We start from the raw sequence: 19,047 nt of genomic DNA, 5'->3' as shown, positions 1-19,047 counted from the left end.
ACGCTGGAATTACCCCCTATTGTTTGGTTGACTATCATAAAAAGTTGTTACGCGTGTAACGGGTTCAGAACAAAGGAGGGACAATCTACTACGATAACACAAAGACGTGCGTCAAACAGCCATCTTTTAAAACCAAATAATTAACAGATGACACTCTGACTGTTAGTTAGCTAACCGGCTAACACTGTAACTCAAAACAGATAAACAAACCAACTGAGCGTTGTTTCTTTGCATCTAAATATATAAATGCAAAACAATTATTTGAATTGTTAGTAATTACCTGGCAGGATTCACAAATGTTTTTGTGACTGAGTTCAGAGAGATAATTCGGCTTAAACCAAAGAGTGACATTGAAGACGCCATGTTGATGGTCTGACCGCTGTACGGCAACACACAGCGTCCAAACGCAAGCGATGCGTATTTCTTCTCGTCATGAAGTGAGAGTAGAGATTTAGAGAGGGGAAAGTTTCTGAAATTCTTTGTGATGTTCAGCTTAAAATTACAACACCTCTGGATGTGTCTGTCACTGATACAGAGCAAATGACAAATTGAGCTAATACATTTATAACACCTGATTTTGATTTCACATTGTTTTATGGTTGCATAATTTGCCCTATCGTTTTGGCTCATGCTAGAAAGGTTAATCTAATTACCTAATGCATCAAATGAATCATAACTTGCACAAAAAGTACAATTTCTCCATAACTTCGTAGCCGTGTTAATAATTGCATGTTTATCACCAGGTTATGGTTTTTCAGTTAACTTGGCAACTGTAATCATATGATAGGGTTATTTTGTGACAAGTGTTTGCTAATTCTGAGAGCAACTAAAATTTCTGTTTTATAGGAATGTCATAGAAAGGCAGTTAATTAAAACAATAACTAAAAGCACTCAAAAATTGTAAATTTGCAGCAAATGAGTTGCCTATAATTAATAACATTAAAATGATGCTGCTGAAAACATGCAACTTTTATTTGATTAAAAAGTCTCCTTATGCTTTTGGGAGAAATCTGATATACAACGCATGCATAAAACCTAAATTAGCTTTCACATGTTTTCATTGTTAAGTTTAATTTGACTCCTTATTTGTTGCTTAAGCTTGAAAGATATTTAGCCTATAAATCACAACAATACGAAAAAAAAGGGCTCTTATAGAAGAAAAACAGAAGCATGGCATGTCCCTTAATTTGAGTTCAGGTCTCTTCAAAGGCTCTCTCTTGATGGGTCGATTTCCTCCTCAGTTCTCAGGACTGGACTAAAGCAAGACAGCCCTCTCTTGGGACTTCAGGCATGCCACAGCATAACACACTCATTTTCTGCTATTTATCAGTTCCTGGATCTTGCTTTTACTTTTGCATTTCCCCATTCATTGCCATTAGGTTGTATATGTGTCGCCTGTAAAGGGACCAGGAATCTTCTCTAAGGATGAGATGAAAGTTCCTATTGATCATTGAAAGAATTGAGAGGTCCAAGGACCATCCCCACTCTTCAGTGCAGGAATCTCCATTTTGCTTTAATGAGGCCCATTCATTTATCTACACTTTACCACAGAGCTGAGTGCGGCAGTCCTGTCTTGGACATAAACGTTCATTTCCATTTTGAAATGTGAAATCAGCAAGGATGATGCCAAAATGCCAATTTAGGTTGTAAAATGATGTGAATGTTCACCTTATCTGCAAATATATATATGGCATTTAGATGTATTTTTTCTTTCAATGTTTTTTTTTTTTTTTTTTGGATGTCTAAATATCAAACCTGTGTATACTTTATAATATACACATTATAATCCAACCTATGCCGATAAACTAATAAACACAAGTGATAAGTAACACATTGTCTCTCAAAGAGTTAATCTATGGGAAAGCAAAAGGAGAAAAACAGAGTGGCTTTACTTTTCTCGATCTATTTCCCTCCCTCCCTCCCTCTCTCTCTCTCCTGTCCCGTTTGAAGGAGATGCGAGCTGGCAGCACAGGAGAAGCTTGAAGATTAATGGTGTAAAGGGGGGCTCTGACAGCCTTTCCGCTGGTTGCAGTTCTCCTGGGTGGCCCGATTGGTCTTGGATGTCACTTTTGCTACTTAATCTTGTGTATGTGAAACAGCCTGACATGCCTGAAAAACTCAGTCTGTCCACGTCTGTATAGACATCAACCTGTGAGACAGTAAGGTACCTTTCATAGGATGTCCACAGCTCTAATTTTAAGAGCCAACAAAGTTCTCAGAATCTTTTTGATGGGATTCAAAACAGCATTTATTTGATCAAAAATACAGCCGTATTATTGTGAAATATTATTACAATTTAAAACGGTTTTCTAGATTAATACATTTTAAAATGTTATTTATTCTTGATGCCAAATCTGAATTTTCAGCATCATTACTCACTTCAGCCTTCAGTGTCACATAATCAGTGTTGAAAACACTGCAGTATGCTGTATTTTCTTTTGTGGAAACAGTGATATATATTTTTAAGGATTTTTGATGAATATGAAGTTCAAAAGAAAAGCATTCATTTAAAATATGTATTACTTTATATATATATATATATATATATATATATATATATATATATATGACCTCCAGTTTGGATCAATTTATGATCCTTGCTGAATGAACATATTCATTTGTTTATTTTTAAATCTCACTGACCCCAAACTTTGGATCAATTTAATGTATCCTTGCTGAATGAACATATTAATTGTTATTAATTTTTTTTATCTCACTGACCCCAAACTTTTGAACGGAATGGTGTATGTAAAATCTAAAGCACAGCTTGTTACCCAGTTGTGTTATGGTGAGAAAGGATTCCCAGACAGATTACTGATCTGAGAAGCTCAGTTCTCTGGAGAATAGTCTGCCAGCCTGTCGTCCTGTGGCTGCAGGGTAAATCCTAAAAAAACAACTAGGATTGCCACAAAACAGTATGCTTGTGTAGAGATATATTACTCAATATAGTCTGATACATTTGATGCTGTAATCAGTAATAGTATAGTCTATACTTTTTAGTATCAGTGAATGAGCTATTAATTGGGGCGTAAAGTTTAACATTATAGCTGTCTTTCTATTTCAGTAAAAGATGAGGAAACCACTTTCGATGAGACGTGGGAATAAATGTTTCTGCAGTTAATAAGACATCTTTTCCCGTGCCTTCAATTAGTATTTTAGACATCAGCAGAGTGGATGTGAACTGGTTTCTTGTGTGACCTTTGTGACTTTTAACCCTAATCCTCTCCCCCTTAAAACCCACTTTCTGTCTGTCACCCTGAGCGTTTTCTCATTATCTTTCCCCTCGCTCGCCTTCAGAGAGACAGTAAAGCTTCACTGTATTTTGCCTCTCTTCTCTTATCCTACTTTTAATCTCCTCACACCTGCTGTGGCTCCTTCAGCCTGGATTTGAAAACATGTTTTGAGAAAGTTCACTTCCTGTCCAATGAGGCATCATTGCAAAATCTTGTGACTTGTTGTTCACCTGATGTACTCTAAACAACATCATAGTCTCAGTTTAATTTGTAAAGCCCAGGTGTCCTGCATACTGGGAAACTGTGTGTTTACTAGTTTGTGATGACGAAGAAGTTGCTCTTTCTTTTAAACCTAAGTTGCGTGTGTTTCTGAGCCGTAATCTGCCCACATAGTGCCGTAAGTGAAGCTGTGGGCTGGTGTAAACTGTTTGGACAAAATGAAATAATCCACCTACAGCGCTTGGAGCACAGCCCTAGAGGAAATCAAATAGAGTAATCAAATATTTACAAGACAAAAACGATTAATTGAGTGTCCCATGGTATGATTCACATTCGGTGCTTCTTTGAATGGGGATTATTTGTCTCTTCAAAGGAATCCATGTCACCGGAGGTCTCATGTCACGTTAAATGTTTCCATATATGGGATGACATGTGGCTTTAACAATTAAGTAATTAGTGAGAAATAATTACTTGAACACACATTATAGCAAGATAAATAAACTGCTTGGTGTGTAAATAAAAATCTGTAGTGAGTGTACAGAGGAACATACTGTACATAGTGTACATACTGAATTTTGTTTACTGAAACAAACACCATATCTTTCAAAAGTTTGGGGATATTTTCCATGTTTTTGAACAGTCTTTTATGCTCACCAAGGCTGCATTAATTTATTTAAAAAATATAGTAAAAACTGTAATATTCTGAAATATTATTAAAATTTAAAATAAGTGTTTTCTATTTTAATACATTGTATTATTACTTATTATAAATGTTGAAAAGTTGTGCTCTGTAATATTAAACTATGATATATATTACATTTTCTGTCCAATTTGAACAAATTAATATGTCTTTGATAAATAAAATAATTAACTTCTTACTGACACCAATTTTTTTTATTGGTAGTGAATATAAGCCAATTACCACAAATTAGGTACAAAATGGACCCCAAAGTTGTTGTTGTTGTTTTTTTGGGGGGGGGAACTATATACTCCACATATAGTCTGTGAAAGAAGGTACTCAGCATTCAGGAAAAGTTGACTGCCAACTTTAGAAGTTTAGAAATTTTGTTTAGTTTTTTTTTTTCAATGTGGTATTAATTTTTTTTTCAATGTATTTAGTACACATTAAATAAATAAAAAAAAAATATATATATATATATATATATATAATTACAATGATTGTCTTCCCTGTAATCCCCAATAATCTTATTTTTTCTTATCCAATAACACTTCAAATTATTTTAATTGTTAGATACAGACAAAATGGTTCATCTAAGGTGGGATACACTTACATAATTTCTACTGAATATATAAAATGTTAAAAAAAAGAGACACTAAAGTGTATTCATATAGGATGTGCCACATAGATATCTAAAAACTTCAAAGACTTGCTCAAAAATTGTGACATGCTTATCTTCTTTAGGACTCCATGATCTGTTACATGAACTATTAAGGCGCTGCGTCTGGACGTCTAAATCTTCCTCTCAGTATATCTGAAGGGGGAGTTAGTCCAAAGTGAGGTCAGTTGGATAACCTGGATTGTCTTTTTCATTCATGCAAGGAACACAATGGCTGCAATGACCACCACTCGATGACCTTTTCAACAGACCTCATGCCCTCGTTTGATTGACATTTCTCTTTGACAGCAGGGGGCGGAGACAGCTTTTGGTGGGCAATGGGGAGGGCAGATTCTCCTGGGTAAATCCTCATCCACATCTTTTCCTTTGGACAACAAAGAGTGTGATGTTTTTGTCTGAAATAAGGAGCCAGATCCCTTGTGTTTTGATGAGTGGGCCACCTGGGACACACATCTCCATCATTGCGCCAAAAGATGAGAGAGAAAATTAGATGGGAAAAGAGGAGATGAGAGGAGGACGGAGGAGAAAGAAATCCTCCAAAGGAACACAAACAGAAGCTTGAATGACAAGCTCAATGGAGACTGTTCAGCCAAGTGACCAAACCTCTTGTCTGTGTCATTAGATTGTCTCTTGCAAATGAACCAAAAAGAGCAGCTCAGAGACACTCCAGTGACGCAAGCAAGTGAAGTTATCTTTTGAACTCCTACTCAGAGTAATCTGCATTGGTTATAAAAAAAAACATGGCAGTAGAAGGATCAGAATTTTCTGTCATCATAACTAGCCCACTTACTTCATCTTTTCTCTTTTTTTTCTTCCTCGGTTTTAGTCATTTTTAAACTAACTGTAAGCAATGAGCAGGCATTTCAAGTGTCTGAAATTATGGCTTTTCAGTAAAGATTTGAAACTGCACATGACTTTGTGATGAAATAAGATTCAAAGCTGAGAAGTAATTTCCTGAATAAGTGTCCATGATAAAGGAAAAACATTTGTGATAAACTCTTTTATACGATTTTGAAAAACTGTTATACCATTTTCGAAAAATGTTTGAATTTAATCACAAAATTTAATGTGATGTAACCCATCAAGTCAGGGAAGATAACATAACATATTTTCTTTACACCTTGAAAATGTGTACACATTTTAATCTTTATTTTCTAAAATACAAAAACTGATGTAAAATTATTATTATTATGTATACACATCTTAATCGTTGGTTTCTAAAAAAATTAACGAATAAAGAAATGTAGGTAAAAAATCTAAGTAAAATAATTATTTTAACAAATATCATGAATTATTAATTTATTTAGAAGAGTTGCACTACATAATATGTGGGATGTTTTTTAATTCCATGTATGAATTGCATTTTAATGTATTTAATGTATTTTTTTATTAGTTAAATAGAACAAAAGCTTCACCCTTAGTGGTCTACAAATAAATAAAAAGTCATATGGGATTAGAACAAACTGGAGGATGATTTACATTTTAGTGTGAAATAATCTTTTAATATGTGGCTCTTATCTGGGTTTCCCACTGAAGCTGATATCACTGATAGCTCACACATGTTGTTTGCTTTAGTGAGAAGGTGTATGCCATGCTGAGAACCCTGACATGCATAGGAAAACATCTTTAAATTAACCCTGGCCGTATGTTAATTTCTTCCTCTCTTAAAAACACAAATACGGAAACACAAACAAGATCTCGCTAGCTGGCTTTTGTTCTGAGTCCCGTTGTCAAGACCGACTAAGGGGGGGTTGACTACTGTGTTTATTTTTAATCCTGGGGCTTTGAGTAAAGTCACCGGTGGCACTGTATCCCGGTCATGCATAAGACATGGGAGATCGGCCCCCTGACTGGGGACAAGCTGAAACTGTTAAAAAAGAAAAAACGTTCACAGTGTGGCATGGCACTGGATCACAAGGACCAGATGGATGTCAAGGGAACATCTGTTGCATTTCCACAGGGGCAAGCCCCTTCAACAGGTTGAGATTACTCGGCTGTTTAGACTGAGGGAGAGCAAAACATTCGCCGTTTGAGAAAACACCAACGAACATGCTTTGTTTTCCTTGTAAACAAAAAGGTTCCTCGACGAGTCACGCATTACCATTTCTGACTGAGAGGACTTAAATGATGAGGTGAGCAAACACAACTGGAAAAAAAACTTTTAAGAGGAGAGCAAGCAAAAGCATTTCCCCTCCTTCTCAAAAGTCATCCTAACAAAGATCAACACGCTCTGTTCCAAGTCTTTGTCAGTTGCTGGTGAATTCCTGCTAAGGAACTAAAAATAATCTCTGTCTAGACACAGCAAGTGTGAAACTGAGCCAAGCGAGAAAAATGATATGCAAATAGAGTAAAGACTTGTATTATAAAAGACATCCCATGTGGGAGGGTTTTAAGAGCGCTCGGTGGGATAAAAAGCAAGAGTGAAGCCAAAAACAAAACAAAAACAAAAAAGCTGGGATGTGTTTGTCTCAGTACCTGCAAGGTGTCACGGTGTGTATCTAATTACATTATTGACATTCAGATGGTGTCGCACGAAGCATAGGAATGGGGTGTTTAATAAGTTCCTGGCCTTAGGGCCTGTGCAATCTGTCTGTGGGCCTCTTCTTCGGAGAGACAAGCCAATTCTAACAGGCCAAACTGGTTTTCTGCAGCGTTTCTGCTTTGAGGGTGGGCTCCATTAGCGTGACCAAAGGGAAGCAGAGCGCCTAGAGAAAGAAGGGGCAAAGGGCTTTCTCTGAGAGCGGATAGACAAGAGCAGCAGACTAGAGAAGAGCGTCAGCCGCAGACAGAGGAAGAGCAGATCAAAGAATCGCAAGGGCAACCTGCGTGACAGACATTGTATCAAAGCAACGTGCATGGTTTGAAAAGAGAGAGGGAAAAAAAATGAACCTGGCTGGATCAGGAACCCTGTCTGGGAAACGTTAACTTCCCTTTTTTTATCTACATCAGACCACAAGCGCATGAAATTTGTGTTCGAGACCTAGATTAGATGGGGAAGCAATGATACGATGGATAGTTTGATTATCACACTGGGTTGCTTTGATTTTGCTATTGAGAAGCCAATGGTTTTAGAAATAACCAGCAGCATATCAGATGTATTTTACACTTAAATGCCCTTGTCAGTAATAATAAACAATTCCACATAATAAACAATTCCAAATAATTTGATATTTAAAGTAATGAAGACAACACTCAGTTTCAAATGTGAGATGGTGATAATTTAAAATAAGGTTAACATGAATGTCATAGGTAAAATAAACTAACATCAAACAATTTTTACAAGTTTACAGCATTTACTAAATATAAATTGTTTATAATAATTTGATATTTAATACAAATGTTAATTTCAACAATACATTTTTAACATATATTATTAACAAACATAAAATTAACAAAAGTATCTATTTAACCAAACATTAACCTAGATAAATAAATGCTCTAAAAACGGTCTTTACAATTGTTAATATATTTAACCTTAAAGTAAAGTGTTGCCGTGAGGATTGAAGGTTGAGGGTATACTAAGGATCACGTGATATATCTAACTGGTACATGTGCTCAAATCGATTTAAAAGCAGTACAAATGGTTTACCCCAAAAATAAGACATCAAGTGGCAATTGGCAGGCAAAAGATACACAGGTTAACACTATAAATATACAGAAACACAGCATGTGTGAGTCCTAAACTACTCTGAAACAAGTCTGGAGACAAAATGCACATCAGAGAGGTGCACAGTCAGGAATCTAAATTTGAGGAGAGGAATTTGGATGATACCAGCAGGAAGCAGGGGGTGAGGCCGCAGAGCGTGGCTGGGCAAAGAGTGAGGTGGCAGACGGGGAGGAGTCTCCACAGATAGTCGGAGGGCTTAAATCTGGCGGACAGGGACTTGTCAAATGCAGCTGTTGCGGACACTGAATGATAGAGTTTGTATTCCAGCTCAAACCAGTGCTAAGTAAATTGGTGTGTCATATTTTCGAACAACAAAAAAGAACGTAGAACTCATTTAGTCTAGCAAGCCATTCTAACATTCTCTAAAAAGAAGAAAGAATAATGAGTTCAAGGGACACTAGATTTGCTATAATAATAATAATAAATACAATAATATAATATATAATATAATATAATACAGTATTTTCCATAAAGGTGCTGAATGAATGCTCGGATTTTGAGCCATTATAAGAAATATGGATTGGTCCATACATCATATTGTATGTACATATATTATTTACATAAATTCCACACACACACACACCACATGACAACCAACAACATATAGCTTATCAGATAGCTTATTAGTTTTACAAATATTGGTGAAAATCTGATCTCTTTAAAGGCTTTGGTTTACCTGCTACTAAATCAGCATATGTGTGGCCCTTGACCTAAGGGTGACAAATATGTCAGCTCAACAAAAAATGTGGCTTTTTGCATCCATGTCTCCAGTGGGTTATAAAACAACGACGAAGTAGAGGTCCAAAAAAAGTCCTTCTAGCAAGCAACACTTCAAACCCACTTTCCACTTTGAAGTTTGATTGAATCATATCCTGCTAGGTAGCACCTCCTTTTCTTCCAAAAGGCTGATGAGTTGACTGAAACTCTCCCTCGCAGCCTCCATGTTGTTTGTTGTGGTGCCTGCAAGAATCCATCGCTTCCCTCGGTTCAGCGGCTGCAATTCAAAGTACTTCTGTATCTGAAAAAATAAATAAATATTTAATTATGAACGCTCTCTAAAAATAGCACCAAGAAAATTTTGGCTTGTCTTCCCAAAAATACCTAAAATGATTGTGCAGATTTGGTGAGAATACAGCAGGCAATAACTCAAATTCAAACTGAAATGCTGTTTAAAAAATAACTGAAAATTGAAAGGAGGAAATTTGACTGTTTTTATGTTTGGGATACAAATTAATCTTTCATTTTGCCTTCAAATTCTTCAGGTTCTTCTAACCTAATTAGAACCCAGGAAGCAGATACCATTAAGACTATATTAATATTACACAGTATCTCTGTTGTATCTTAACGTATGCATGCACTTGTATTGCAGGTGATCAGTATCCATTCTTATGATGTTATTTCTGTTTGGGGTTAATTTGACCCGAGCAAAAAACACTTTATAGAATAATTATAAAGTAAAAATGCATTGCATTTAATCATTTTTTATATCAGAAGTCACAAGACCCCAAACATACAGTATGTAGACAAATCCTTTATGGAGGATCTTTGAAGTGTGTTGTCAAGTTGAGATATTCAAGCTATTAAAATGGCCATGTTTCTGAGACCCTAAAACATAATATAAGGGATATTGTACTATAACAATAACACTTCTTTTCTCTAAACAAATCCTCTAATAATCTCTAAATAGTTAAAGATAAAAAGCTTGGTATCTACTTATTAGGTCAAAACATTCCTGACAGAACAGCAGAAATGTGTTTGTGTCCAGGCGGTGTAATGTGAAGTTTATGCGCAGCAGGGAAACTATGCAGATTTGGTTAATATGTGCTTGATATATACAAAACTGATAGTAATAGCTGATTAAAAGGACCATATGTCAAATCTTTGTTGATTATACTTTTATGTCAGCACTTCATTATAGCATTTGCAGATCAGAACCATCTGTTAAATTTGATCAAGGCAAGGAATATCATACAGATTCTGCTCAAAAGTCTCAACAAGACTAACTCTGTAAGTCATAGCAAGGACATTTTCAATTTTGCAGGAATCGTTAGTTGATAATAAAAATCACATTTAATGTAGAAAAACATTTGAGTCCTTTTTACTTAACACAAAATCTATCAAGCAATTAAAGGTCACAAAAGTCTGGACTATTGATAGTGCCTGATATCAAAGTCCACCAAAGGGTGTACAGCTTTTTTTGCATTTGCCTCCAAGACTCTGGAACAGCCGTTCTGACAATGCTCAGGGCTCAAACACACTAAGCTTTAATCTAGAACTTTTACAAAATGCATCTCATAACCTACTATTTAAGTCATGTCTGATGAAATGTTAAATGCAATTTATCATCTTTCTGAAATTTGAACAACAGCTTTCTACCGCAGGATGCCCATCCCAAGGTAACTAAAGACATTACCAACTCGAGTTTGGACCCAGCCTCACTTGATGGCAGATAATACCAACAACGGAATTACATGATCCTTATTCCAATGGTTACAATCACAACCTGTATTTATTGCCTTAGCGTTGCCAGTACCACAATAGTGTAACGCTTTTACATGCTTCACATTACACACGTACATCATTACTCACCACTGTATCATCAAGCTATTCAAGATCTAAATTTAAATGTATCACTAACCTTTTGCTCAGTTTAGAGTGACAAATCGTACCCGTGTACTTGGAGGTCAAAAGGCAACCTGCTACACAAACTGCATACAGATTTGCAGGCCTGTATATTTTATTGTAATATGACATTATTTTGTTGCTACAGATGATCAAAACTACTGGGAATTTTTTCTTCTTCTGAACATTCAACTGTGGGTGGCTGCTCACTAGGACATTGATTTAATCCTAAATTCCCTGTTCATAGAATCCAGTGTCATCATTGTATCATTGAAACATGTGTTTTCTGTAAAGCTGCTTTGAAACAGTATACATTGTAACAACCACTATACATTTAAACATGAACCAGATTGCATATGAGCAAAATGACAATTAGACCTTATTGTACTATCAATCTAGTATCCACAGAAAATTCACTAACACACAGCAGTACAAAAAAACTACCGTTCCAAGTTTGTGGTCTTTTAAAAAAATCAGCATAGAAGTTTTAAATAGATAAAAAGTGACAGTAACGACATTTATAATGTCACAAAATATTTCCATTTCAAATGTATTGCAGTTCTTTTATTACTTTCTATTCATCAAAAAATCCTGAAAAAGATCAGTTACCATATTGAGCAGGACACTTGTTTTGAACATTGACAATAACAAGAAATGTTTCTTGAGCAGCAAATCAGCATATTAGAATGATTTCTGAATGATTGTGAGACACCGGAGACTGGAGTAATGATGCTGAAAATTCAGCTTTGTCATCACAGAAATAAATTACTGTAACAGTGTGACTGTGATTTTTACAAAATCTTACCGACCCTAAACTTCTGAATAGCAGTGCATATTTAAGTATTTTTTTTTTCTCTAATTGAACATTTGATATGAGATAACAGTATAGGAGACGTGGTGAAACCATGATATCCATTGACACTGAGATACACAGAGATCATAATCTGTTATCTACCTTCCTCAACACAAAAAAGATACAGCATCAGATGTCCCTAACCAAATGAGATAACCTGCAATGTTTTGGCAGATAAAAGCACAAGGAAATACAGTTAATGGGCACATAAAGTAAGACCTGAGGATAAGTTGCTACAACAAACAGATGCAACTACGTATATCATTTCACAATCTGCAAGCATGATGGACACTCGCTGCTAATCTATTCATAGCAGACAGATAGACCTGAAAAATCAAACAAAACTGTTCAGTGTAATGAGTCTTTTGTCCAAAGTACAGTAACTGAACTCAATTCAAAAAGAATCACAAATGTAGCACTTGGTTTTGCAATGTAGCGCAGCAGGCGTCTAACTGTGCCATGTTGGGTTTTATTAGTCTGCTGTTTTCATGACAGCCTACTTCAGTGAGTCAGAAGATTGTGTCTCATCTTTCCTCCAGCAGAGTCTTTAGGGGGCATTGAGCTGTGCCTTGCTCATAGTGTAACAGGAGTTTAATGACAGATTAGGTCACTTCAGCCCAGGGCTCGACCGACCCAAACAGTGTTAACAAATCCGTCTTGGTAAAAGGAGCTGCCCCGGGCCTGCTGTCTTACCAGTCCGTCTGTCCGACTGCATGTCTGTCTGAGGCAGGCCCCCTTCTGGTGAACACAAGGTTTGCACTAAATCTAGGTCATTTAAACGGGAGAAACAAACACACAAGGATGTCTTTCTTTCTCATAAATGAAGAATATTAAGTGTAAACTGCGACAGAACATAGAATAGTTTCCTTTAGCTGATCTCACATTGGTTTGAAGTTGCGTGACAATGTTGACATGGTAAGCCTTACACCATGGTGGCAAATGGCTGTTGGGATGACCACTGGGTCATACAGTCAAGCCTCCAGGAGAGAGCAGAGAGCAGCTTACAGCTTTGAAAGGTTGCCTACTTCCATTAAATTAGTCTTAAAATCACAATAGGCGGAGTGGAGGAACAACAAGAGGAAAACAACATTGTAATTGTACTATCCCGATAACCGTTTTTATCTACCTGGACTATAAAAGTTCAATCTTCAAGCAATTTTTAATTTGTTTCCCCAAAACTTTCAAACAAGTTGTCAAGCCAACATTCAAAGTTTGTTTTAATTGAATATCAGTTGATTATATTTGTACATTTTCCTTTGCACCAAACAGGTTGCGGAACTGTACATTAGATGGTATACGGTAATACGATATATATCACTATAATGAACATGCACAAACTTGTTATTGTGGGTACTTCAAAATACCGTGAGTAAATATTTATTACGAATTACTTCGATTTTTAGAATGCATTTTAACTCTTTCCCCACCATTGACGAAAATTTACGTAATTTGTGAGAAAACGCTTTCCTGCCATTGCCGGTAATGTCCGGCTTTCCACTGTTATACGATAGGGGGCGCTATTACACATCTTCTGAAAGAGTACTGAATCTCTTGATCAAAACACAGGCGACAGTGTTGCCAGATTGGGCTTGGGCTTCTTTTGATCGAGTTGGAACGGAGAAAAATGCATTAATACTTTTTTAAAATAAAAAGCAGCCTAAACAGCTTCAGTAATTATCGCAACATGAAAATTCTATACCGTCACATGCCTACTGTTCATTAATTTGTTTTTTGATTTACTGTAATATTGAAAGCAGAAAAATGGGTGCTGCTTTTTTTTAGGTTCAGGCGTAGCAAAAGGATAAACAGAAAAAAGATCAACCTGTTCTTTTGATATAAAAAAAACAATGAATGAAAAAACAAATAAACAAGACCTGTTTGCTCCCTCAATTCAAATTCAGTAAATACAATGACACTCAACGCTGTTGCAAAGGCACCACACAATCGCAATGTGACGATATGAGGGAGTGATATGAAAGAAAAATCAATCATTAAGAAAATCAACATGACATGTTGTTTTAAAGCCAGCTGATACAACAAAATGCTAATTTTTCACGTGTCCAAGGGTGGTTGATAACTATGACTGGCCCACACTAGACTGATAACTGCATAGGGGGCCGAGTGCGCCCTGCTGCTTTTTGGCCTGCAGAGATTACTATTACATTTGATGCTTTCGAGAAGAGCAGCGAGAATCAGTGTCTTCACAGGTGTGTACATCTTTCTCTTCAGGAAACAAATAGGGAATTGTCATTCTTTCAAAGAAAAACAATGACAAAACAAAAGAGCATATGCACATTTATACAGTGTGTGCAAGAAGGCATAAATATATATTTTTTATCAACCATTTATACAAGCTAGCATTTTCTGACCCGTCTATAGGATGGGATGACATAATCCGCGGTCATGTGAGGGGCTGTCTAAAGAGGGCCAGACATGGCATGAGCTGAATGGGGTGTCTGGCTTGCCCAAATAAGCCAGTGGCCAGAAGCCAAACTGTAATTCCTCTTGTTGCTCTCTAGCCAAAGCGAGCTGCAATGGATCCAGACCTTCTCTGGAGTTCTCACCATTATTTATATTTTTCACAGTCAGCTGCAGATATGAATGTCTTTTCATTTCCATTCTTGAGGTTGGGGCTTTACCAAGGCAATTCAGGTTACATGTCATTCTCTTGGGTGCGATGGATAAATTCCATGTGGGTTTGGAAACCACAAAACTCTCTGGTTACTTGCCCAAGCAAACAGCCACTAGACCATTTCATAGCACCAGTCAGAGTTAAAAGAACATAAATGAGTTCATATGTTGAGCCGTGTTTGGATAGTGGTTCATAGTACTGTAGATCTGGTTTATAGGCTGGGCTGCATAACTTCCAGAGGGAAATAAATATCTGTTAAACTCATGGTTTATTCGTTTGAAAAAGGAAGATGAATAATCAATATGTCAGAGTACGACTCAAAAAAACTGTCTGGATTCTCGTGTTCAATTGCAATTTTCATTAAGTTTGTGTTTAAATGAGCTCAAAAGAACAACTGAAGAACATCTCCAGGCCTTTACCTTGGGCATATAATTGTGTTCTCAGATATCAGAAAGCCAATTACTCTGTGTGACAAGTTTCTCCCTGAAGATATCAGTCAGCTGTGGAGAACACATTTGAAAGAAATGTCTAGATATCGCCAGATGCACTTACCATGAAATTGAGCTGGTCTCACTTTTTTTGTTTTTTTCAATGTCTAAAGAGCCTGCAGTTATGTGCTTGGCAAGGCACACAGCTTTCAAAGAGGCCCCATAAAATATCACTTACAGACAATATCTAATGCTTTGGACACATTTAAAAAGAAGTAAATACCTCAACTTGGAGGTGGGTCGCAGACTGGGAAGGTACAATCTTTTAAGAACAATTTTGAAACAGAGATCAACTTGGTCAATGGAATTATAAAAATGTACAGGTTCAAAGAGTTTCATTTCTTCAGTTTACTCAGTTTAGCAGCATGTGAAGCATGGTGAGGTGAACATGTAAAAACAAAATTTAAGCAAGACGTTTATACAAACAGTCCCCCCTTTCTACACACTTTATTGTCTGTGGATGTAAGTAATATACTCTCCAATAACAACCTGCTTTCATTTATTTGATGAAAAATACAGTAAAACAGTAATATTGTTAAATATTATTGCATTTAAAAATAACTTTGTCACGAATATTGTGGTAAGCAACACACAGATGGAGAATGGAGAATGGAGTAGGTCATCTGGGTATTTTTTGCTCTTTAAAACTCTTTCATTAATACTGCATATTTAGGTACACTACTCATTTGACATTATATTTGAGGAAAGAATGCATTTTCAGACAAGGGAATTAATTGTTTCTTCGAGGTTAGTAAAAAAAAATGGGCTTGCGCAGTAAAATATACGGTGTGCGCAACTGTTTGGTGAAACGGCCAAGAGGTTGGCCGTGAGCAGTGAAGTGAGAGTCCCTATAAATTTTTGAATGGATGCTAAGGTAGGTCCCAAAATCCCAGTGAGGAGAGTGAGCAGCCTTAGCCAAGATCAATAAGCCCAATGCTTCACTGGAACACCGCCAAGGTCTTGCGGGGCAACAAATGAAGACTTTAAGCAGTGCTGTGCCGCACAGGCTAGAGATTTACTGTCTTGTGCCGCTCATATGGGAGAGCAGCTCCCCCAAAAGCGCAGCCTTGTGAAAGTTCAAAGCAGACAGATTCTCTCTTCACTCTTCTAAAAGCCAACTGACCAGTGCCAGATCAGAGCTGTCCTCCAGAGGACCATAAATCCAGACGGCACAGGGACACTTACCGTGGTCCTTTCCAAGGCTTCAGAACAATGCTATTGCACTTAAGGCACAGGGACTGTGATAATGTACTTTCCATATAAGCAGCAACTACAAATGCATATAAAAGATATCTCAGATATATTCCCATTTGGACAGAAAAGAGCTTGACCTTTCTTTCTTTATTTTTACAATCCCTAATGTTTGTATTTATGCTTTTTTATATATATTTTCACTGGGATTGAATGATTACCAAAGCCACTGGCTGTTGTTTTAGTGAACTACCAGATTTAACTTGCTCCAAAAATATATGGGAGACCACCATGATGTGGTAGGTGAAACGTATGAGTGCCATACTGTCCATAAAACAATACAATTCCAATGAGGGATGTCATACACCCAACATTTTTGAGGAAGCACCAGTGACACTTCTGCATTGACAAATCATATATAATGTCTTATGTACATTTTAAACGGTACTCTGCCTTTGCTTAGTCGTGCTTCAGTATGAAGTTACTGTGTCTGTCACGGTTCATGGACTCACTGTCTCGCCGCTGTAGTATGCCAGCGTTTGGTGTGTGTTAAGTGTGGGGGTGGCTCATCAGGCCGCTGATGAGGGGATCAGCACCAGTTGTCTCTCATTATAGACAGCTATTTATGATGTGTGTTTCCGTCTTTGTCAGTTCGTTTGTGTTGGTGAGGCTTCTGTGGACGGCGTGCTCTGGGTCTCCTTCTCGTTTTCCTGTTCCTGTGGTTTTCCGTGATTTGGACTTCGGAGACGCGCTGGATGCTGCCTGATTCCCGCCGCCTATTGCAGTCCCTGTGTTGCCAGTGTTCGCCCGCATCAGTCCCTCAACACTGCCTGATCTTTCGTGTGACTAATCAATATATACTGCTTTATTCACAACTGGTATCCATTGCCTTATTCATGTCCTCAGAGCTTTGTCCTGCACAAATGCGGTCAGAACATTTAGTATGGGCTGAACCCACTCAATTGACAAACGTGCAATATCGATCACGAAGGACATATGCAGAGTTGACAGAAAAATGTTACACATGCCGTAGCAGGTGAATACAACAAAGAACTAAAGCCCCGCCTCACCCAGTTTGGGTACCGGACCTGGTTGAAACAATCATGCATCTAGCTGGCAGAGTGCCAAAACTTCGCCGGCACCTTCAGCACCTCCCTGAACACGATCGAGCCGACACAGGACTAATATATCACAGGGATTGATAATAATGAAGCAACAAGGGTATAGGGACGTGCCGCGTGACGTCACGCCATTTGGAGCAGCCATTTTGACGGAATAGAAAACGCTATACCGCCGGTGATAATACAGCTCGTGGCGAAATATTTCTATCATGCCCGAGCGATGCTGTGCAATTGGATGCGATCAGATACGTGATCATACAAAAGGAATATCTTTATACCGTATCCCAAAAGAAACAAAACGGAGAAACAAGTGGTTGGCGGCAATAAACAGGCAAAACGCTGATGGTGGTGTTGCTGTTTGGCTTCCAACTCAACACAGCTTTGCACTCTTCATTTTGGGTCAGGTAAGTTGTCCCCTCGAAGGCTAATGAATGATTTCTCGGAGTTCGGGATCAAATGTTATAAATCCACTGTTGCCATAGAAATCTGCAATGTGTGTGTGCACACTACCATTCAGTATAACATTACAGGGCTCTCAAGTGTCACGCATTTCGGTCTTTTGTCACGCTCTCCCACCACACATTGTATTTCTCACGCTGAAAAACTATTTGTAATATAGTTAATATGCCGCAGCGCCCAAAACTCTGGCCGCGCCGCTCTCACTGTGGAACCGACAGGAATCAAGCGCGTCTCCTCTGGTGTTGTTCGTCGAGCTACACAATAGCCAATCAGAAAATAGCACTATTGTATCTGGGTAAGATTTAACACAACAACCAATGAAAAAAATTTACACGGTTCTAATTGTGTATGGGTTGACTACATTTTTCATTGCTTCCATTGTAGCAGTGGAAAAAAACCTACCAACATTAGCTAGAAACAGTATTAAAGTAGTAGTAAAGAGTAGAGAAGAGAGCCGTGGAATTGCTCAGTTAGCTTCAGAGTCAGTAACGTTACTGGTAAATGCATTTACCTAACACATTGTAGCCCAATGTCAAAACGTTTTTATGTAATTATATTATTAGTATAATAATATACTAATAATATATATTACCCACGGCAATGGATCTATTATTAGGGGTGGCCCACCCCTAATAATAGATCCATTGCCACTGAGTAGCTGACGGATGTATTCCGTCAAAATGGCTGACACGCGGCTAGGGGTCACATGACTGGGAGATCCCTATATTGGTGCATACAACATAATGAAGCAAGAAGTGCTGGTGCATACAACATCAGACCAGCTGTTACAAGCGGGTTATACATACAATCACAGGGTCCAGAATAAATCCGCCAGACGAGCGTAATGCACAAGCACAATAACAGGGCAGACAGCTGAAACCACCGCATACTGAAAAGACAGAACACAGAAGGTTGTGCTATAAATACATTAGTCGTCTAGGTAGTCCAGAACGCGTTACCCACTGAGTCTCAAGGGGTAGAGCACTGCGTCCGTACTTCGGAATTTTCGAGAAGGTACGAGGAGCGTGATACCTTCGAACACGAATATATTAATAATAATAATAATAATAATAATAATAATAATAATAAACTTTATTTTCTATAGTGCCTTTAAAAGTAGCATCTCAAAGCGCTTCACAAGAATAGAAACAAGATAACACATACAAAACATACAATAATACAAACAAAGCGTTAAATAAAGAAA

The 19,047-nt window shown here is 37.5% G+C and overlaps 2 protein-coding genes across 2 annotated transcripts in view; both read right to left on the bottom strand.

Annotated features, from left to right (window-relative positions):
• ndufs4 (NADH:ubiquinone oxidoreductase subunit S4) overlaps window positions 1-429 on the bottom strand; it is a 30,812-nt gene extending 30,383 nt beyond the window's left edge. Inside the window, exon 1 of the mRNA XM_077231361.1 lies at window positions 281-429. Within this exon, the coding sequence (XP_077087476.1) occupies window positions 281-363 (83 nt within the window). The 5' untranslated portion in view covers window positions 364-429. The remainder of the gene's footprint in view (window positions 1-280) is intronic.
• Window positions 430-9,209: 8,780 nt separating this feature from the next.
• The window catches only part of arl15a (ADP-ribosylation factor-like 15a), a 286,129-nt gene continuing 276,291 nt past the window's right edge, over window positions 9,210-19,047 (bottom strand). Inside the window, exon 5 of the mRNA XM_077231357.1 lies at window positions 9,210-9,495. Within this exon, the coding sequence (XP_077087472.1) occupies window positions 9,343-9,495 (153 nt within the window). The 3' untranslated portion in view covers window positions 9,210-9,342. The remainder of the gene's footprint in view (window positions 9,496-19,047) is intronic.

This window comes from Siphateles boraxobius, unplaced genomic scaffold, assembly GCF_051911475.1.
Source record: "Siphateles boraxobius isolate OS27281-9 unplaced genomic scaffold, OSU_SipBor_1 16, whole genome shotgun sequence".
NCBI lineage: Eukaryota > Metazoa > Chordata > Actinopteri > Cypriniformes > Leuciscidae > Siphateles > Siphateles boraxobius.
This window is presented reverse-complemented; position numbering and strand designations above follow the sequence as displayed.